At 51.9% G+C, this 22,308-nt stretch overlaps 1 protein-coding gene across 1 annotated transcript; it reads left to right on the forward strand.

Moving 5' to 3' along the window:
- Positions 1-7,759: 7,759 nt before the first annotated feature.
- LOC115660482 (uncharacterized oxidoreductase C24B10.20-like) lies at positions 7,760-16,200 on the forward strand. Its single transcript, XM_030581952.1, has 6 exons — positions 7,760-7,959; positions 8,358-8,409; positions 10,785-10,972; positions 12,756-12,827; positions 13,368-13,487; positions 15,810-16,200. Exons 1-6 carry the CDS (start codon positions 7,813-7,815, stop codon positions 15,921-15,923), a joined length of 693 nt encoding a protein of 230 aa, XP_030437812.1. The 5' UTR covers positions 7,760-7,812; the 3' UTR covers positions 15,924-16,200.
- Positions 16,201-22,308: the final 6,108 nt, after the last annotated feature.

A 22,308-nucleotide genomic window follows, 5' to 3' on the forward strand; every position in this document is an offset into this window, starting at 1 on the left:
TAAGTTAAGGTTATTTGATGGGGAAGAGGAGTTTGAACTCTGGTCGGAGCATACTACTAAAATGCTGCGGGATTGGGCCGTACCCGATGTAGAAAAGCGACGATGTCTAATAGAGAGCCTTAGTGGCCCAGCATTAGATGTAATTCGCACCCTGAAGCTCATTGACCCTGAGTTCAGTGTGAAGGACTGCCTAGAGGCCCTTGATAATACCTTTGGAAGCGTAGAGGGCCCTGAGGACAGTTACTGTAAATTCATTAATTCCCGACAGCAAAGGGGTGAGAAAATTTCAGCCTATATACAGAGGCTGGAGAGACTACTTCAGAGAGCTGTTATGAGGGGAGCAGTGACTGCTGAGCAGATGGATCAGACCAGACTGGCTCAGGTTGTAAGAGGGACTCAGTATCAGAACCCGATCCTACTTCACCTCCAACTAAGAGAACGGCAGGAACATCCCCCAAGCTACTCCCAGCTGATAAAGGAGGTCAGGGAAGAAGAAGAAAGGCAGGCGGCCAGCGAGTGTTGGGAAGCCCAAACATTGGAACCAGGCAGCACAACGCCACTGCCAATGGCCAGGGTACTGATGGTGAGCACCACAGAGGAACTTGCCCAACAAATGCAGGTCCTGGCAGAACGGATAGCTGAGCTGCAAAGCATCATTGACCGAGCTAAGATTTCCAGGAATAAGGAGCCTCAGACTGTGACGATAGAGAAGTCAGTATCTAGAGTCACCATCCCACCTCGCCAAAGGGGGAAAGGACAATTCTTTTGCTACCGGTGTGGTCAGGATGGGCATAGTGCTGCTAACTGCCATAAGGAAGAGAACCCCTCCTTAGTGTATGAAAAGCTGAGGACTAGTTGGAAGAGATCCAGTAGCTGCCAGAAGGTCCGGGGACGGAGACTACCTAGGCCTAGAGGATTTGAAGATTCCCCCAGAAGAGACCATCCAGCTGGGATCCCTGCAGGACTGATAGGGCCTCGAGCAGAGGTCACGGTGAGGATTGAAGGGGTGGAGTGTAAAGCCGTGCTTGACACTGGATCTCAAGTGACTATTATATTTCAGTCATTCTACCAACAGATGCTTAGGCACCTGCCCATACAGCCACTGACTGGCATTGCTCTGTGTGGCCTCAGCATGGATGAATACCCCTATCAAGGGTATGTCATAGTGCATCTGGAATTCCCAGAGGAGGTTGCTGGGGTAAAGCAAGAGGTAGACACCGCTGCCTTAATATGCCCTGACCCGAAAGGGACTTCTGATGTGTCTGTGCTGATAGGGACCAACTCCAGCCTCTTCAAGGTGCTTGCGGATTACTGCAGACAACGGGCTGGGGACCAGTACCTGAGTACCCTGATGATCCATACGCTTTGTGCTGAAGCCTATAGGAAAATTGAGAGCACCAAGAAGGAGACATCTGAGCTACCGATTGGGGCACTGAAGTACATGGGTACAACCCCCTTAGTAGTGCCTGCAAGGATGGAGCAAGAAGTACTTGTCATGAGTACCAGGCTGAAAGGCAGTAAAGGGGCATTAGCAATGATAGAGCAGCCGGCTGAAGGAGAGCTCCCGGAAGGAGTGCTGGTCCCCAGTGGAGTCATAACCCTACCTGCTGAAGCCCAGGAAAAGGTGACTATACTGATTGCTAATGAAACAAGTAGAGATGTTGTTGTGAGGCAAGGACAAAAGATAGCAGACCTCTTTGAGCCAGAATCAATTGTAAAACCCCAGTGTGAGACTCAAGTGCCAACAATAGACCCAGCAAAGTTTGACTTTGGAGATTCACCATTGTCCGAGGAGTGGAAGGATCGCCTAAGAAGGAAACTGTGTGACAGATCCAAGGTGTTTTCATTGCATGAGTGGGATGTGGGATGTGCAAAAGAAGTAGAGCACAACATCAGACTACATGACTCTCGAACTTTCAGAGAGAGATCTAGGAGGCTTGCTCTCTCCGAGATGGAAGATGTGCGACAACATCTTCAAGAGCTGGCTGCAAATGGCATCATTACAGAGTCCCGCAGCTCATACGCCTCACCCGTTGTGGTGGTCCGTAAAAAGAATGGGAAAATCCGGGTGTGTATTGACTACCGCACCCTAAACCTCCATACTGTAGTTGACCAGTACACAATGCCTCGAGTTCAAGATGCCTTAGACTGTTTACTGGGAAGCCAGTGGTTCTCTGTGTTGGATCTTCGGAGTGGATACTACCAGATCCCTCTGGGTGAAGAAGATAAGGAGAAGACAGCCTTCATCTGCCCATTAGGATTTTATCAGTTCGAACGCATGCCCCAAGGGATTTCTGGAGCACCTGCCACATTTCAGCGTCTTATGGAGAAAGTTGTGGGAGACATGAATTTACTGCAAGTGTTAGTTTATTTGGATGACCTGATTGTGTTTGGAAGAACTTTGGAGGAGCATGAAGAAAGACTTCTTAAAGTGCTTGATAGGCTGGAGGATTATGGTTTGAAGCTTTCAATTGACAAATGCCAGTTCTGCAGGACCTCGGTGAAGTATGTGGGGCACATTGTGTCCCAAGAGGGTGTGAGTACTGATCCTAATAAAATAGAAGCACTCACTACATGGCCACATCCAAGCAACTACAGAGAACTCAAGACCTTCCTTGGGTTTAGTGGTTATTACCGCAGATTTGTGAAAAACTATGCTACAATTGTAAAACCCCTCAATGATCTTACCAGGGGATATCAGTCCAGCAAGGACAAATCTAAGACCAAGAATAAAGGGCCTTCCGTGCAGAGACACTATGGCTCCTTCGAACCCTTTGGGCCACGGTGGGATGAGAGATGTGAAAGGGCTTTTCGAGAAATCATTACTTGCCTAACACATGCCCCAGTCCTAGTGTTTGCTGACCCAAGCAAGCCATTCATCCTGCATACTGATGCCAGTTTGGAGGGTCTGGGGGCGGTACTGTACCAGGAGGTGGAAGGCAAGCGTAAACCTGTAGCCTTTGCCAGCCGAGGACTGTCTGATAGTGAAACCCGCTATCCCACCCACAAGCTGGAGTTCTTGGCCTTGAAATGGGCCATCACTGAGAAATTTCGAGACTACTTGTATGGGGCTCAGTTCCAGGTGTGGACAGACAACAACCCACTGACTTATGTGTTAACAAGTGCTTAACTGGATGCTACAGGGCAAAGATGGGTGGCCGCTTTGGCTAGCTATGACTTCAGCATTCAATACCGATCAGGTAGAAGCAATGTAGATGCAGATGCATTGTCCAGGCGTCCACAGGCACCAAGACTTGCTGTGATACCCACGGATGGAGTGAGAGCTATTTGCAGTGTGAGTCGCCGAGAGCCAGAGTTCCATGAGAGCGTTCATGGATGTGTTGCTGAAACTTTGGGCCTACCCCCTGAATACATGCCTTCTGCTTCAGTGAACTATATCGCTTTGGACCAATCTCCCTTGCCCATGCTCAATGCGGCTGACTGGCAGGAAGCCCAGCTGCAAGATATTGACATTCGTGATACACTACTTGCCAAAAGAGAGGGGCGAGGCCCAGCTGAGGTTGTCCCACCTACCCCAGAGGGCAAACTACTATTGAGAGAATGGACCAAACTAAAACTGATTCAGGGAGTGCTACACCGCACGACCACAGACCCTCTACAAAAGCAATGGAATCAACTAGTGCTGCCAAAAGATTACAGAGCCCTGGCCATGAGGGTCCTGCATGATGACTTTGGACATTTAGGGATGGAGAGGACCCTGGAACTTATCCGCAGTAGATTCTATTGGCCACGGATGGCTGAAGATGTTCGCAGGAAATGTGAGACCTGCGTGCGATGTGTTCAAAGGAAAACTCTGCCCACGAGGGCTGCATATCTGAAGAACATCACCAGCAACAAACCTCTGGAGCTGGTTTGCATTGATTTCTTGTCTTTAGAAGTGGACAAAAGGAATATTGGGAACATCCTAGTAGTGACCGATCATTACACGCGATATGCACAGGCATATCCCACACTTGATCAGAGGGCCATCACTGTCGCTCGAGTACTGTGGGAAAAATGTTTCTCAGTTTATGGATTCCCAGCCCGGATACACTCGGATCAGGGACGAGATTTTGAGAGTCACCTTCTGAAGGAGGTGCTGAGGATAGCAGGTATTAAAAAGTCGAGGACAACGCCTTACCACCCGCAAGGTGACCCTCAGCCAGAGAGGTTCAACCGAACCCTATTGGATATGTTAGGGACTTTGCGGCCAGAGCAGAAGGCAACCTGGAGCCAACATGTTGCATTTCTGGTGCACGCCTACAACGCCACAAAGAACGATGCTACGGGGGTCACCCCATATCTCTTGATGTTTGGGCGAGAACCAAGACTACCCATAGATCTGTGCTTTGGTGTATCAGAGGATGATGATAGCTATGAAACCCATCAGCAATATGTATCCCAACTACGAGAAAAGCTACGGGATGCTTATCACTTAGCTACGTCTGCAGCTCGGAAGAACGCAGACCGCAACAAACAGCGATATGATGCTAGGGTGCGTCTGCAAGAGCTCCAGCCAGGGGACAGAGTCCTGCTGCGAAATTTGGGTATTGCTGGCAAACACAAGATAGCTGACAGGTGGAAGGCAATACCTTACCTAGTGATGGAAAAGCTAGGAGACCTGCCGGTTTATAAGATCAAACCTGAAGAGGGTACAGGGCAGACAAAGACCGTGCACAGAAACCTTTTGCTCCCTGTGGGGGAATTGGTAGGCAACCCTTATGAGATTGGCCACAACCGGGCAACTGGGCAGAACGAAGGTGCTGTGCCAAAGCCGCCTTCCAACGTGGACAGCCGGCTCCCTGCAGCTAACCTACCCCTACTCAGCACATCTGAGAGTGAGTCCGAGGAGGAAGACACAACCATGGTGTATCCTGGGATGAAGACAAGATTTCAGTCTCGATCCGCTGAATCAGAAGAGAGCACATCCTCTTCCGCCCTAAACCCTATGGCAGAAGTATTTAGGCCCATTTCTGACATCCCTGAGCCACTGGTGGGACCCCCGTGTAATGACTTACACAGGCTATTGGACAGTGGTGACATACAGATGGAGGATGTCCAGAGCACCTGCGACCCTCCACTGTTAGAACTAGAAATGCAGGGGCCTATGCCAGTATCCGAGGGGAACTCACAGGAAACCTCCCCATCCGTCACTCAAGAGGATGTCCCCCCTACCATAGCAACAGAGATTCTCAATAGGCGAGACAGGGTAATAAGACCAGTGAAACGGTTAACTTACGATGCACCTGGGGTGATTAGTGAGGAGCCTATACATTTAGCACACAGGTTTGTGAAAGCTAAAGTGGTCTATCTAATGCCTTTTGGAGGGGACCAATAAGATGGTATAGTAGGGAATGTGATTTGTCGGGACGACAAATTCTTGGCTGGGGGCAGGATGTAAGCAGAGTCAGGATAAGCTCTACCCTGACATCTGGTGGAAAGAATTTCAGAGAGTGTATTTGCATAGGCATGCCTACCCTATCCCAGACTGCCGAGCTGTGGGACTGCTTGGTGACAAATGACTCACCCTCAGTTGGGTGGTACTTGCTAGACAAGGGACATGGGTTCCAAAACCCAGTGAGGAGAGAGAGGCTGGGGGACAGGTATGTGTGTCTGGTAGTGCAGTCTCCTTATGGAGCTAGAAACACTAGTTCCACCCCCTCCTCTCTCTACTGTGGAATGTCAGAGTTGTTTTTTTAATTCCCTCAAGAATCTATATACAGGTTACTGAGCTGAACTCACTTTGGGCTAATGGTGCCCTAGCACTGGGGCTCCCCTACTAAGAGCTGAGTTCACTATAAGAGCTGAAATTATTGAGCTGAGAGCACTGGGTACTATGCTAACTAGTAGGGGAGACTGAAGATATAATGTGGAGTGGAGCGGCTGGCAGAGCAGAGTAGCTGTGGGATGAGTGGAGTGGCCCACAGAGTGAGCGGAGCCGAGCAGTTTGCAGGGAGAACTGGAGCAGCTCATGGAGCGGAGCAGCTGGTGGAGCGGAGCAGTTTGTGAGGATGGCTGGAGGAGCAGAGTGGAGCGGCTGGTGAAGCGGAGCAGTTCGTGGAGAAGGCGGAAGCAGAACCCACGGAGAGGCAGGGCAGTTGGCCCCAGACCACGTAAGGTGCCCCTTTCTACCCAGGCTGGGGGGAGGGACCTCTACAGATAAACTCTCGAACTCTGGGGTGGCATTGACCAGAGTCTTTTGGGTTGTTGGACTTTGGGGTGATTGGACTTAAAACCCTAAGGGGAAAAAGGACAGTGCCAAACGTATTTGGAGGTGGGTTTTTGTTTATGGTTTGTGTTATAACCCTGCTTGTGGTGTTTCTCCATTGGGATGCCGCATTGATTCCTTCCTTTATTAAAAAAATTTTGCTACACTCAGACTCCGTGCTTGCGAGAGGGGAAGTATTGCCTCCTAGAGGCGCCCAGGGGGATGTGATATGTGAGTGTCCCAGGTCACTGGGTGGGGACTCGAGCCGGTTATGCATTGTGTTACTGAAACGGAATGCCTGGATACTGAACCCGGCCCTTGTGCTGCCAACTCACAGGGGCAGAAGGGTTACATCTGCAAAAAAACAGTGCATATGCGGGAGAAATTGCTGAGTGTCTGATATCTCAGAAGTGAATCTGGCATTAGAGAAGTCTCAGGGAAATGTTTCTCTAGAGAAAATTAAAGTTGGTGATCAGGTTAAAGCCCTGACTGAGGAAGGAAGGGGACAGTCTTGGTGAGTGTTGGATTGTTGGCTAGTAAAGCTTGGGAAAATATGCTTAACCAATGGAAAAGTGATGTGCTTAAAGAAGCTCAGTATAATGTGGAGAATAGCAGTTTATCTGTTGGGAGTGGCAACTTGCCTGTTATATTACTTATACCAAAGGTGGCAAACTACAGCCCGCAGGCCACAGCTGGCCCATGGGACCCTCCTGCCTAGCCTCTGAGCTCCTGGCCCAGGAGGCTGCCCCCAGCCCCTCCCCCACTGTGCCCCCTCCCCCACAGCCTCAGCTCACTGCATCGCCGACGCAATGATCTGGGCAACAGGACTGCAAGCTCTTGCCAGGCAGCACAGCTGCAGAGCCAGGGTCTGACCCGGTGCCCTGTGTGGAGTGGTAGGTTAAAGCCTAAAATCAGAAGCCCGGTACCATGCGCATGGGTGTAGTTAAAGTTTCATAACGTTGATGCACTAACTGTGGACAATGTAAAATTGAGACCCTAACCTATGTGGAGTGTGCTGCACAGCCTGGGCTTTTCCCCCGGCCTTCATAGAACAATAAAATTTAGGGGTCTTGCCCTGCAGTATCTTATAACAGATCATTTCTCTGTAAAACTACATCCCATAGACCCTGAAAGCCATTAGTAGGTGCCATGCGGCTCAACCAAGTCAGGGGAGTGGCGAATGAGTTTCACCATGTTGAATATTAACTTGCCCAAACTCTTATCACTTCTGTGACAGATTGCAAACCCTGCCCAGTGTAAAAGTCACCCAGTGAAAATGCACGAATCCATCCGATCCCTAAAGCTTCCGATCAGCCTCTCCCCCACCCCCGCCATCTCCGTTTCTGCACTTCACAGCTCCTCTCTTCTGGGGAGCTCCTCCAATCCATGGTGACTCCCACATCTCTGCAGGGGAAGCCTCTGCTCAGCTTCCAGTGATTTTACTCTGTGCGGGGCAGGCTCCAGGCCTTGGTGTGGAATCAGGGAGCTGGCACCCACGAGTCAGACCCTGTGTAACCCCAGGTGCAGGGGATGTGGGGGCTAAAACTAGCCCAGCTCTCGCTGAGCACAGGCCCTGCCAGCTGGGGCACAGGCAGGCGAGGACCATGGCTGGCTTTAATGTCCGCAATGTTCTGGTGACTGGGGCCAATCGGGGAATCAGCCTGGAGCTCGCCAAGCAGTTACTGGAGAAATCAAATCCACCCGAGTGGGTCTTTGCGACCTGCCGGGACCCGGAGGGAGAGCAAGCGCAGGTGAGAACAGGGAGAGGTGAGAGGGAGTTAGCTGTACCTGGTGGTGGGGGAATCTAAGTGAGGGGCCTCCCTGGCGCATAAGGCTGGGAACGAGTTCTGCACGGGACACATGCAAAGCTAGCACAGCGCATTGAGGGAGCGGGTGGAGAGCACAGGTGCCTTTCTCCTAAAGGGAACAGGGAAACGTGTCCCTGGCTAGACTGCACTGAGCTAGATGATGCCGGTTTAAACACGCTGCTGCAGACCCCGAAAGCCAGGGCTGGACCCTGCGCATGGGAACTTTGCAGGCAGATATTGACTTGATCCGGGATAGTAGCAGGGAGCTGGACTCTGCCCGGCCTGACTGTCCCTGTGGGCTGGTGGCTCTGTCAATAATCGTTGACTTTATTCTCTTCCAGCAATTGAAGAACTTGGCATCCAGGCATCCAAACCTGGTGATCATTGCGCTAGGTGGGTGCCCTGCCCTGGCCCTGGAGCTGAGGCTCCCTTGCGCTGGGTCCCTTTGTTCCCTGTTCCCCGTCCCCCTGTCTCTGTGTTCCTGTTCCTTGCCTGGTTGGGAGCTACTGTTAGTGTTATTCCTGCCTAGGTGTTAGTGAAGGGGAGGGTGCCTAGCAGCCACCCATCTCAGCAGAGCAACTCCCACGTCTCCTACATCCCACTCAGGCTCTCTGGGCTTGGTCAGGAGGAGGCCCAGGAAGTACCTGGTATTTGCAGATTGTCCTGCCTGCCAGACTGGCAGGGAAGGGATGATTTTGATTGAGACAGGGGCTGCCTGTGCCATGTATGAGCCTGGCTGGTTTGGGTCTGAACAGGCCTCGCTCTATTGGAGACAACTTTGCTTTCATAGACTCATGGAATCAAAGAATATCAGGGTTGGAAGAGGTCTCAGGAGGTCATCTTGTCCAACCCCCTGCTCAAAGCAGGACCAGTTCGTAACTAAATCATCCCAGCCAAGGCTTTGTCAAGCTGGGTCTTAAAAACCTCTAAGGAAGGAGATTCCATCACCTCCCTAGGTAACACATTCCAGTGCTTCACCACCCTCCTAGTGAAATAGTCTTCCCTAGTATCCAACCTAAACCTCCCTCACTGCAACTTGAGACCATTGCTCCTTGTTCTGTCATCAGCCACCACTGAAAACAGTCTAGATCCATCCTCTTTGGAACCCTCCTTCAGGTAGTTGAAACTTTGGAATCAAGGAATCAATTTCATGAACAGGGAACCAATCCCAGCCTAGGGATCCTGCTAGCGCCAGATTAACAAATTAGGCCAATGGCCAGGGCCCAAATTCATGGGGGAGCACCCCTGGCTCAGGCAGTAGCCATAAAGTGGCTGATCTGGTTGTGCCTTTGATCTGCTGGGACCAGCTGCTTAACTTGCTGATGTTTGGAGTGCTGCTCACAATACTGAGGCTGGGGGGAGCAAGGCCAAATCTGAGTGAGTGGCACAGTGACTTCACACATAGGGTCACACCAGTGCTCAGGGTGAAAATCATAGATTATTAGTGTTGCAAGAGACCTCAGGAGATCATCTAGTCCAACCTGCTGCTCAAAGCAGGACCAACTCCCCAATGGCTCCCTCAAGGATTCAGTTCACAACTCTAGGTTTAGCAGGTCAATGCTCAAACCACTGAGCTATCCCTCCCATCCTTCAGTAATAAACCCCTTGAAGTAGGGTTAACAACCCTTCAGGACTGTCCTGGATTCTCCAGGAATTAAAAATTTATGTTTAATTAATGATTGTCATGTGATGAAACCTCCAGGAATACCTCACACCTAACTTGGCAATCCTCCCTTGAAGGTGCCCAGCCTATCACCCCTCATGTGACCCCCTCTGCCCTGCTCCCTAGTGACACCCACTCTGAGACCCCTCGCCTAATCCCCACCGCTCAACGACCCTCCTCCCCCCAGGACCCACCCTGTCAGCCCTCATGTGATCCGTGCCCCTCACGTGATGCCAGGGTCCCGCCCCTCACTGACGTCCCCGCGGGGGCCCAATCTATCACCCCCCCATGTGAACCCCTCCCTGCAGTGACACCCCCATGGGGACCCAGCCTATCGCCCCCAGGCTCATCCTCCCTTTTCCACAGCACACATGCCACTGAGACCCACTCGTCCGCTCCGTCCTGAGCCCCTCCTGGCTTGTCCGATGTTTTCGGTGACGTATCAAAATGACTTTTGTTGAACCAGCTTTTTCAGTAACACGAAAATGCTGCTGATGGTTCCGATTAAAAAAAATGCTGCAAACACTTTTTAATAGGAAAAATCGGCATGTTTCAGTTGCTGCCAAACAATTGTGCCATCGGGGTGCTATCCCCTGAAAGGTGTTCTCATGGGATGATGAAAGCTGAGTGAGGGTGAGCCAGCCAGAACTCTGATGGCAGATTTCCAACCCTGCTCACCCCTGGGAAGACCCTGTTGGTCCAAGACGCCCTTCCCCCCGCCCCATTACCACTCTCACTGCCACACTGCTTTCCACTCGCCCAGCTGACTCCTGGTCCCCCGGATTTCACTCTCTGGCTTTGTTGCTATCTGTCCTGCCCTTGCAATGCCACTCCCCAGTTCTGGCTAGCTGTGTTTATGAGCTCCCGAGTCGTTAGCATGGCTCTGTAGAGCAGCCTGGGCTTCGGGTTTCCGGGAGAGGGGTTAGCGACAGGGTGGAGGAACCACACCTCTGAACTAGGGTGACCAGATGTCCCGATTTTATAGGGACAGTCCAGCTTTTTGGTTCTTTTTCTTATATGGTCTTATTACCCCTCAACCCTTTCCTGATTTTTCACATTTGTTGTCTACTCACTCTACTCTGAACCCCCTGCTCTGTCTCTATAGAAGCTACTGACCCAACCAGCATCAAGGTGGCAGCTACCAGAGTTGAGGAGCATCTGAAAAGCTCGGGGCTGAATCTGTTGATAAACAATGCTGGGATAGTGAGACCGAGCACACTAGAGTCTGAGACACCGGAGGACATGTCCCTGGTGTATGCAACCAACGTGACCGGGCACCTGCTGGTGAGCCAGGTAGGGGCCCCAACAGAGGGCAGGTCGCCAGCTGCAGTGGGGTTTGCTTTGCATAGGCCAGAACTTCTCCCTTCCCCCCAGGGCTCTGATTCCTGGACCAATGAGCCAACCTGGTGTGTGTGTGTGTGGTTTGGGGGCTGGGATTTGGCATTCATCACAGTGTACATGTCAGGTGCATTATGAGTCAAGAGTCCAGCTCCTGCAGGAGAGGCCATCTCCTGAGAGCAGGGATGGGCAAACCTTTTTGGCCCAAAGGCCACATCAAGGTTGCGAAACGTTATGGAGGGCCGGGGAGGGAAAGCTGTGCCATTGCTGCCCTGGCCTGCTCTATCTCTGTGCACCAGAGCTGGGTTTTTCAAAGTTGGTTAAGGAAGTTGGGCACACAAAGCGTGTTGATAGTGAATGAGAGTTGGGCACCTAAATCCCAACCTTACACTGTGATAAGTTGTTGCTGAAGTGTGTGTTTGCATCTAGGTACAAAGTACTTTCCTCTCCCCCAGCAGCCCAGCCTTCTGCAGGGACAGGTATTGGACAAGGCACTTACTGATGAGGCTGTCTTAGCTCTGATCATAGGTGCTCTGTTTTATACTGAATACGCCCACAAGTTTTTACTGCTCCTCTTATACTGAGTGTAGGATTTGAAGAAGCCAATTGTATTGACCTAACTGGGCTCTTTATACCTCCGTGTTAAAAGTCCCATTGACTCGGATAGAAGCTGAATTAGCAGGGGCGGCTCCAGGCACCAGCACGCCAAGTGCATGCCTGGGGTGGCAAGACACGGAGGCGCTCTGCTCTTCGGCAGCATGCCTGTAGAGGGTCTGCTGGTCCTGCGGCTTCGGCGGACCTCCCGCAGGCGTGCTGCCAAATCCACGGGACCCGGGACCTCCCTGCTGTGCTTGGGGCGGCAAAATACCTAGAGCTGCCCCCGTGAGTTAGGCCAAAGCTGCTGGTATTTGACTGTCCTACCCGATTTCTGCAGTGTGCTGTAAGTACAGCTCAGCGTATTAGAGAGGAAATACTTCCATATCAGTGAGTTGAGGCCTCTGTCTAGCAAAGATCTAGAACAGGGGCTCTCAAATGTTTGTACCGGTGACCCCTTCACACTGCCAGTCTCTGGGTGTGACACCCCCCCTTGTACATTAAAAACACTTTTTATATATTTAACACCATTATAAATGCTGGATGTAAAGTGGGGTTTGGGGTGGAGGCGCACGACTGCCCAAATAGTAACCTCATGACCCCTTTGAGGGTCCTGACCCCCAATTTGAGAACCCCGGATCTAGAGGGTGTGTACAATCCCGCAAGATACTCTGTGCAGGACTCTAAGGTGGGGAAACAGCATATGATCGGCTGTATCTACACTAGAAACACGACAGCGGTGTCAAAAGAGTTCTTCTGTTGCTGTAATAAATCCACTGCTCCAACAGGTTGTAGCTAGGGCAACGGCAGAATTCTTCCATTGACCTCGCGCTGTCTCCACTGGGGCTTAGGTTGTCTCTCAGGGGTGCAGCCCTTTTCACTCACTTTCTGTTGTAAACACTGGCCTGGGACCGGGCTCTCCCGTTCACTGCCAGCGAGGGCAGAATGGGATTACCCAACTGCTAGAAATCAGCCTTTAAAACAGGACTGAGCCTGAACAAGTTGGAGGGCAGGGGGAGAGCATGGCCCAGGAGCAGCAGGCCCAGGGGGTCAGCCTGTGACACCTCTGGGCAACAGCTGGACCCACTTCAATTCAAATCAGAGTCTTCTGGTGAAGAGAGGAATGTGGGTCCTTTCTCCTAAGCTGACCCGGGGGTGCTCTTTTCTACCCATTACCTGGGAGTTCGTGCAAGTTGTCTCTTATCGGTGCAGCAAGGTAGGGGGTGTGACCCGTGGGGCACCAATTCACGCTTGGTCCGTGTTCCGCTACAGCAAAGGGGAAAGAAAAGTCTTTCTTGCCTAGGGTGACCAGATGTCCCGATTTTATAGGGACAGTCCCGATTTCTGGATGTTTTTCCTATATAGGCTCCTATTACCCCCCAGCCCCATCCCGATTTTTCACATTTGCTGTCTGGTCGCCCTATTCTTGCCCTGTGGTTTATCCCCCAGATTTGACCTGCCAGGCCAGCATTCAGGCCAATCTCACTCTGCTGTCTCTTGTGGGAAGCACGGCCTCCGGGTCACATGATGCTTGGTCACCTGACCCCAGAGCCCAAGCCTTGGAACAGGACTCTGGGTCCTGCACCTGGGCCCATTGCAGTGAGAGGTGGCGACTCAGAAACATGCTGATCATCCCCAGTTGAGAATCACACACTGCAGCTTGCATCAGCTGTCCCCCTTGCTCACCTTTCTCCTGGGGGTGGGTCCCTGCTCTCCTCACATGCTGCTGTCTCTGCTCATGGTGTCTCGCCCACAGGCTGCTCTGAACATGCTCACGAAGTGCCAATCTTTGGGGTATGAGGGAGACGGGATCCTGAGCATCACTGTCAATCCTGGCTGGTTGCAGACTGACATGGGGAGCTCAGCCTCCCACCAGGTAGGTGCTGAGTGAGAGAGGCCAGTCGTAACCACATGTCAAGGGCAGAAGTTCATCGTAGGGGGAATGGTTACACTGGAGCAGGGCCGTCCTGAGGATTTATGGTGCCCTAGGTGAGATTTTTAAACTGGTGCCCCCGTGCCTGTCTTGCTCTTAGCAACACAAACATAAGCTTACAGTACTGGAAAACTTGCCACATGCATGTTATTAAAACCAGTTTAACTTAATTAAGCACGCTGTAATGCTGATGGACTAGCACTAAAGAAGTAGCACTATAGAAAAAATTCTGATTTGACAGAATGATGCAAATAATATCATTTTTTAAAGTTTGTCAACATTTTGTTGGGAATTTCTATGAAGAGGTATTGAAACAAGGATTAGTTTTTAATTAAAAGCAATCTTTCTGGCTTTTTTGGCTGCAAAATCAGTAATAATGTTATCGTATGACAAAGACAAAGTGATGTCTTGTTCGATTGCAAGAATAGCAGGACCAGTCAAGTGTTCCTGACTCCTTGTAGAGTGGAGATAGTTTTTAATGAGCTTTAGTTTTGAAAAACTCCGTTCTCCTGATGCTTCTGTTACAGGAATTATCAATAGAATACGAGTGGCAATGTACACATTAGGATATATGTCAACAAGTTTGCTGGTATGAATAAACTGTACAATGTCCATCATCGATTTTGCATGTGGCAACAACTCAATTTTTCGTACAGTTCAAGTCCATTTAAATCAAAACGATCACCGTGCTTCAGGAAGCTCTTTAGGTCAGGGGTCCCCAACGCGGTGCCCGCAGGTGTCCCGGCGCCCGCAGGGGCCTCTCAGTGCACCCACATTCTGGCCGGAGGACGAGCATCTGCCGAAATGCCGCTGAAATTCGGTATGATTTCGGCAAATGCTTGTCCGCCACCACGGTCCTTCATCTGGCGCCTGCCAGACAAAAAATTTTGGGGACCACTGCTCTAGGGTCTTGCACTTTGTCATTAGTTGTTCTTGTTTTCCTATTTCGTTGAATTTAGTCCCGTCAGCCCACTGCCAGCTGAGTGAATGGAACCCCAGGCCGACAGTGGGTTGAGTGGCTCAGCCGGGGTCTCAGCCGCCGGCCTGCTCAGCCGCTGCCAGCCTGGGGTTCCTTGGGAGTCCCCAGGCCAGCAGTGGGTGCTGAGTGGGGCTGGCGGCCGGGACCCTGGGTGGCAATGGGTTAGCAGCCGGAATCCCAGAGCAGCCGGAATCAGGATGGGGGTGGGGCGGAATAGGAGCCTATATAAGAAAAAGACCCAAAAACTGGGACTGGTCCTATAAAAGTGGGACATCTGCTCACCCTACCCCAACCCCCTGTCTGATTTTTTGCACATGCTACCTGGCTATCCCCAGCACAGCCCTGTGCAACTCTTCCAATCCTGGCTGCCTGCCAAGGAAGTGAGTTACTTTCACTTTCATTCCTCAGCAGGCAGTCAGCCAGCCTCCCCTCTCCCCCAGCACCTCACCAACCCAGCCCTGATGGAGGGGAGGGGGAAGAGAGGGGTGCTCCATGGGGGGGAGGGAGAAACAGGGGTGCTCTGTGGGGCAGAGGGGAGAAGAATGGACGTTATGGGGGACAACAAAGGATACTGCCACAGTCGCCGAGCCTGCCTCACCTCACGCTGGGGGAAAGAGTCACACTCACAGGTGATTTCCTTCCCCTACCCCTTCCCAGACACCCCAGCAGCCAATCCCCTCCCTGAGACTGTGCTGCATTTGGCTCTCTCTAGGACCCAGCAGCCCTGCTCTTACATGCTCCACTGCTTCCGGTCTGTTCAGGCTCTCGCAGAGCGGTGCCCCCAGACCTAGTGGTGCCCTAGGCGGCTGCCTATTCTGCCTATGGCTAAGGACAGCCCTGCACTGGAGCCTGTTCCCTTATCACCCCCGCCCCATATTGATGACACCTCTCAGGGGCTCCCATCCCAGCAAGGCGGTCGTCAGGACCCAGCTCCCTGGGGATTCAGTGCTGTGTCCTGGGCGTTGCTTCCCAGGGCTGCCGGTCCCATGGTTCCGTCAGCGCTTAGCATTGCACAAGCAACCCTGCAGAGCTGCTGCCTTGGGGAGCTGGAGGGGGCAGGAGCTGGTCGTCTGTCTCCATTGGGGCTTAGGTTGTCTCTCAGGGGTGCAGCCCTTTTCACCCATTTTCTATTGTAAACACTGGCCTGGGACCTGCCTCCCCCGTTCACTGCCAGCGAAGGCAGAATGGGATTACGAGATCCTTTTCCAGATCCTGGCCCGGCCCCTGATGTCCTTGGCCAGCCCCGGGGCAGGCTTCTCCCCCTCACTCTCCTTTGCCCCCTGCAGGCTCCACTGATGGTGGATGTGAGTGTCCAAGGGATCCTGAACGTGCTTCCAACGCTCTCCAAGAAGGACAACGGGGCCTTTGTGAACTGGGAAGGGAAAATTCTTCCCTGGTGAGACATCCCCTGGCCACGTGACAGGAGCCCTGGGTCAGGTCATTCCAGTGACTGCGCCGTCAGCCGTTCCTGTGTCCTCAATAAACCCACTGTTCTAATGCAACAGCCCTGCCGTTGGTTGGATTTGTACCATTTAGCCAGCCTGAAAGCTGGGCAAGCGCTAACCCCCCTATGCCCAGCAGAGCGGAAAGGCTGGACTCCCAATGCCGGGGCTGTGCCAGGGCCAGGGCCGTGGCGAGTGAGATCAGGGCAGCTCAGCACACGGAGGGCAGCAGAGCCAGGTGGTCAGGAAGCTGGTTTCAAACTTCCTGCTGAAAGAGTCTGCGAGACAAAGCGGGCTGCAGGGAGCCAGAGAATGGCAGGTGAGGGCCTAGAAACGCCTCTAGAGAGCCAACTGAGATGGCAGCTGCTGCAGGGGAACCAGGGCAGCCCTAAGTGTATGGAGACCAGAGCCCAGGCTCAGTACTACAACAGAGCCAGGGGGCTGGAGCGAGAGTGGGAGCAATGGGCAAGGCTGCTCTGGCTCCGTGGAGACCTGCCCACGAAGGAGGGGTTGGCAAGGCTGGGGAGAACCATTCTGTGTCCAGTGCAGTTCGGCTCCTGCCCGGCAGTCTGTGGGGTTAGAGCCGCTCTCTGCCTGGTTACAGCTGGCTGCCAAGGACATCGGGCCAATAATCAAGCACCTCTCCCCTGTAACGTCTCTGCCTAGCACCTCGCCCCTGTCATACCATATTCCCAGGTTTGGACCTTAGCGTCCAAAATATGAGTGTTAGCATGAAATCCTCCAAGCTTAGTTACCAGCGTGGACCTGGTAAAGCTGCCACCACCCAAAAAATTAGAGTGTTTTGGGGCACTCTGGTCCCCCCAGCAACCTTCCCTGGGGACCCCAAGACCCAAATTCCTTGAGTCTTACAACAAAGGGGAATAAACCATTTCCCCCCCCCACACTTCTCCCTTCCAGGAGTTCCCTCCCTGGGTTCCTGGACAGATACACAGAAGCAAGCTCCGTGAATCTAAACAGAGGAATTCCACCCTCCCTATTTCCAGTCCTGGAAATAGAAGTACCGAGAGAGAGAACCAAGCTCTCCCCAACCCCTCTCCTTCACCCAGAGGGAATGCAAAGTCAGGCTAGTGAATCTAACACACACAGATTTCCCCCTGACTTCTTCCTCCCACCAATTCCCTGGTGAGCTACAGACTCAATTCCGTGGAGTTCCCCACTAAAGAAAAACTCCAACAGGTCTTAAAAAGAAAGCTTTATATAAAAAGGAAGAAAAAGTACATAAAAATGGTCTCCCTTTATTAAGGTGACAAATACAGGGTCAATTGCTTAAAAGAAATATGAATAAACAGCCTTATTCAAAAAGAACACAATTCAAAACACTCCAGCAACTACACACATGTAAATACAAAAAAAAAAGCATATAAGCCACTATCCTTTCTGTACTTACAACTGGGAAAAAGAAGATTAGAAAGCAGGAGACAGAAAAATCCTTCCCATAGCCGAGGGACAGACACAAGACAAAGAACAAAGAACTCACACCCAAAACTTCCCTCCACCCAGATTTGAAAAAGTCTTGTTTCCTGATTGGTCCTCTGGTCAGGTGTGTTTTGTTACCCCTTTCCAGGTGAAAGAGACATTAACCCTTAGCTATCTGTTTATGACAGCCCCGACACCAGGTGGGGTGTCCATGCCAGGCAGCTCCTCGACCTCCCCACCTTGGTGCAGCCCCTCTGGCTTCTGGGCTGGGAACTAGACACTGACACTGTTCTCCAAAGAACACGGCAAATTCTCCCCTCCCCTCTCTCAGCCACACACAGGGCTGACAGGAGAGAGCTGCAGGGCGAGAGGGCTCATGCTGGCAGGGCTCTCTGCACAGGCGGTTCAAATGAGCTGCTCTGCAGGACCTGTTTTACTCTGATTCTGGGGCCAGCTGAGAGCGCGGAGATGCCAGTGCCCAAGCGAACGAGTCACTGGCTCCCAGCAGCTGATCGGGACAATGTTCTGTTGCTCAGTTTGGGCTGATAGGAAGCTGGGACCCTGCCCTGCTGCTGGGCGCTCTGGCAGGTGGTGTCCGAGCGAGGGGCTCATGTCGCCAGCCAGGGCAGGGGGTTGCTCCAGTTTGCCCGTGCAGTTGAGTTTAGCTATCAGGTGCGGTGGGGACCTGTACCTGTCAGTGGGTTGGGTTAGCCTCCCAGGCCAGCAGGCTGGGGAGGGGGTGCCGGAGCCTCCTCCTGTGAGGCAGAGGGAGTTGGAGCTGCCTGGCTGAATACAGAGGATTTCTCCAGCACCTTGGGCCGAGCGATTCCTGAACCCCACAAGGGGAACTGAGTTTTCTAATTGCTCCTCCCAGCCTAGCCTCTGGGATGGACAGCGCTGTGTGGGCGGGAGGGTGTCTCCATGCACACAGCTCAGGCCTCTCGCGGAGGTGGTGTAACCACGCTGACGGGAGACGCTCCACCCGCGGTGCAGCAATGTCCTCGCTGAATGCCACAGTGGCTGGGTTTCAAGTGCAGACCTGCCCTACGTACCCCTTTGGGCAGCTCTGCAGGGGCTGGCTTTGGACTAGCAGCCGTGGGAGTTCCTGGGGTGGGGCTACCTGCCATTTGTGGCTGGGGGATTGTTGGCTTGGAGTTCAGGGAGCGCCCCTCTCTGCCATACTGCACACAGGTGTGAACAGAACATGGCTATTGATCACGCTCATTCCAGACCAGCAATCCGAGTCGATCGCACTCCCTTGGTACTGATGGAAGCAACAGAAGCAGAGCTGAAATCGTTTAAGTGCCACCCACGGCCAGGGAGATGCTCCCGCCAGTGTGACAAATAAGGCGGGGGGGCGGGGGAGCTCCCTTTGATGGACACCCAGGCAGCCAGTTAGCTGTAAAATCCCTCTTGGTGGCTGTTCTCTACTTGCTTTACCTGTAAAGGGTTAAAAAGTTCCCCGGGTAAGAAAAAAAAGTAGGCACCTGACCAAAACAGCCAATGGGACGGTAGAGCTTTTTAAAATTGGGAAAGAAACTTTCCCTTTGTCAGTTGTTCTCTCTGGGCTGCAGGGACACGGAGCAGCAATGCTATAAGCAGGAATGCTGTGTAAGGTTTGAACCAGGTATGAAAACTTACCTTCCATACCTGGAAGGAATCACTGGGACAGGGAATGTTGAGATAAGCGCAATCAGGTTTATTTCTTTATTTTGTCTCGTGGATCTCCTTTGTGCTCACCCCAGATGCTTTTGTTTGCTTGTAACCTTTAAGCTGAACCCCCAAGAAAGCTATTCTGGGTGCTTAATTTTTGGAATTGCTCTTTTAAAATCTAGCAAAAGCCTAAGTTCCAGATGTATTTTCTTTCTTTTTTATTTTTAATAAAATTTACCTTTTTAAAGAACAGGATTTGGATTGTTATGTTCTAAGAGGTTTGTGCTGTTTGATTAGTTGGTGACAACAGCTAATTTCCTTTGTTTTCTTCTCAGCTCTTCCCTGGAGTGGGGGTGAAAGGGTTTGAGGGTACCCCACAGGGAGGAATTCCCAAGTGCTCCTTCCTGGGTGAAAGGGTTTTTTTTTGCATTTGGGTGGTGGCAGCATTTACCAAGCCAAGGTCAGAGAGAAGCTGTGCCCTTGTTAGTTTAATACAAGCCTGGAGTGGCCAGTATTAATTTTTAGAATCCTTGCAGGCCCCCCAGCCCACCTTCTGCACTTGGAGTGCCAGAATGGGGAATCAGCCTGCAATATAGCTCGCTTTGAGGGGCCCCTTCTAAGCTATAGCCTCACACAGAACACTAGGCTGTGGTCTCTGCTAGGGAGCCGTTCTCTGTAGGGTATTGAGGTACTGCACAACTGCTTCCACTGACTTCGGGCCAGTAGAGGCATAGCATGTCTATGCCCATGAATGAGGCATGTGCTCAGGAAACCTCCCCTCATTCCCTCCCATTTACATGTCGTCAGTCACCCCTCCCTCTGTGAAAGCAATAGCAGGCAATCGTTTCACGTCTTTTTTCCTGGGTTACACATGCAGACGCCGTAGCACAGCAAGCATGGAACCTGCTCAGCTTACCGTCACCGCTGCTGTTGCAGGCTGGAGGCTTCTGCCTCAGGCTGCTCTTCCAGACGGCAGCACTGCGTGGTCGCACCTACCCCAGCCTACCCCCTGCTCCCATGGCCCATGAAGCCTGGACAGAAGTAAGGAGAAGTTCAACTATAGGCTGAGCAAGTGCAGCATGGTGTAGAATGTGCCTTTGGATGTTTAAAAGCTCGATGGCGGTGTTAGTCAGTCCTCAACGCAACCAGCATTCCCATTGTTATTGCTGTTTGCTGTGTGCTCCATAATATCTGTGACGGTAAGGGGGAGACGTTTATGGCAGGGTGAGAGGTTGAGGCAAAGCACCTGGCATCTGATTTTGAGCCGCCAGACACCAAGGCAATTAGAAGAACACAGCAAGGTGTGCTGTGCATCAGAGAGGCTTTGAAAAGCAGGTTCACAACTGGCCAGGCTTCAGTGTGACAGTTGTGTGTGTTTCTCCTTGATGCAAACCTGCCCCCTTTGTTGATTTTAATTCCCTGTAAGCCAACCACCCTCCCCCCTTCGAAATAAAGTAACTATTGTTTTGAAACCATGCATTCTTTATTAATTAAAAAAAATGAGATAATGGACAAGGTAGCCTGGGTGGAGTGGGGGGGGAGGGAAGGACAAGGCCACATTATTTATTGTAGCCACACTAAAAATCAAGCTGTTTGAATGACAGCCTTCTGAGAGTGGAGTGATTGGTGCCGGGAGCCTTCCCCCGGCGTTCTTGGGCGTCTGGGCAAGGCGGCTATGGAAAATAGGGAGGAGGGTAGGCGGTTATACAGTGGATGCAGCGGCAATCTATGCTCTTGTTGGCTTTCCTGCAGCTCCAACAGATGCTTCATCGTGTCCGTTTGCTCCCCCCATTAGCCTGAGCATCGCGTCCTGCCTCTGCTCTTCACTCTCACTTAATTCTTTCCTGGCCTCTGTCACTCAATGCCTCCATGCATTAAACTGTACCCTATGAGTGCAGGAGGACTGCATGAGCTCGGAAAACATGTCATTGTGACAGGGCTGCCCAGAGGATTCAGGAGGCCTGTGGTCTGTGGAGGGAGGGGGCCCCCACTTTGGCGGTAATTTGACGGCGGAGGGTCCTTCCACTCCAGGACCAGCCGCCAAAGTGCCCTGAAGACCTGTGGCAGGGACCTCTGCTGTCAAATTACCGCTGACGACCCGGCACTTCAGCAGCGGGTCCCGCTTTGGCGGTAGTTCCGTGTCGGGAAGTCCTTCCCCCCTGGGGCAGAAGGACTCCCCCACTGCTGAAGACTCAGAGCGGAAGAAGCTCCAGGGGCCCGGGCCCCACGAGAGTTTTCCGGGGCCCCCGGAGCGAGTGAAGGACCCCGCTCCAGGGATCCCACAAAACTCTCATGGGGGCCCCTGCGGGCCTGAGGCCTGGGGCAAATTGCCCCACTTGCCCCCCGCCTGGGCGGCCCTGCATTGCGAGTGCATTTTTTTTGCCTTCTAATCTGTGATAACCTCAGGGACGGAGATGATAAGGGGAGCGTAGAAACATTCTACACACTATGATTCTGGGGGGACTGCATGGTCACCTCTGCAACTACGTGCTGCTGAGCTCACCACGCTGACCAAACGGGAAATGAAATTCAAAAGTTCCTGGGGCTTTTCCTGTGTACCTGACTAGTGCATCAGAGTTCAAAGTGCTGTCCAGAGCGGTCACAATGGAGCACTCTGGGATAGCTCCCGGATGCCAATACCATTGATTTGCATCTGCACTACCCCAAATTCAACCCAGCAAGGTCGATTTTAGTGCTACTCCCCTTGTCGGGGAGAAGCACCGAAGTCGATTTTAAGAGCCCTTTAGGTCGACGGAACGGGGTTGGTTGTGTGGTTGTCATTTTTAAATCGACCTAACGGGGCTAAATTCGACCTAAGCCCATAGCGTAAACCAGGGCTAAGTGTGCCTTTAGCCAGAATCCCTCGTGACTGGAATGGTGCTAAACATGGAGTTATAGCTGGTGTAAGGAAGCTATTGCCTAAGGATCTTTTGATTGGGGATGATATTGAAGCTTTGTTCAGTCAGGCTGATGTCATAAATCAGTCACAGAAAAAAAATAACCCTAAACCTGTGTCTATAGGGGCAAGGACTTGCCTCTGGAGTGTTTCACCGAATGTTTGTCAGAGGAAGGTGGCTGTTTATGTGTGCAAAGAAGCAGTGCATATGTGGGAGAAATTGCTGAGTGTCTGATATCTCAGAAGTGAATCTGGCATTAGATAAGTCTTGGGGAAATGTTTCTCTAGAGCAAATTAAAGTTGGTGATCAGGTTAAAGCCCTGACTGAGGAAGGAAGGAGACAGTCTTGGTGAGTGT

Source organism: Gopherus evgoodei, chromosome 12 (assembly GCF_007399415.2).
Source record: "Gopherus evgoodei ecotype Sinaloan lineage chromosome 12, rGopEvg1_v1.p, whole genome shotgun sequence".
In the NCBI taxonomy this organism is placed as follows: domain Eukaryota; kingdom Metazoa; phylum Chordata; order Testudines; family Testudinidae; genus Gopherus; species Gopherus evgoodei.

Coding starts and splice junctions, on each gene's coding strand:
- LOC115660482 (XM_030581952.1), top strand. CDS start 7,813: ATGGCTGGCTTTAATGTCCGCAATGTTCTGGTGACTGGGGCCAATCGG. Junction 10,973..12,755: donor GGCACCTGCTGGTGAGCCAG/GTAGGGGCCCCA, acceptor CTTTCTCCTAAG/CTGACCCGGGGGTGCTCTTT. Junction 13,488..15,809: donor GGAGCTCAGCCTCCCACCAG/GTAGGTGCTGAG, acceptor TGCCCCCTGCAG/GCTCCACTGATGGTGGATGT.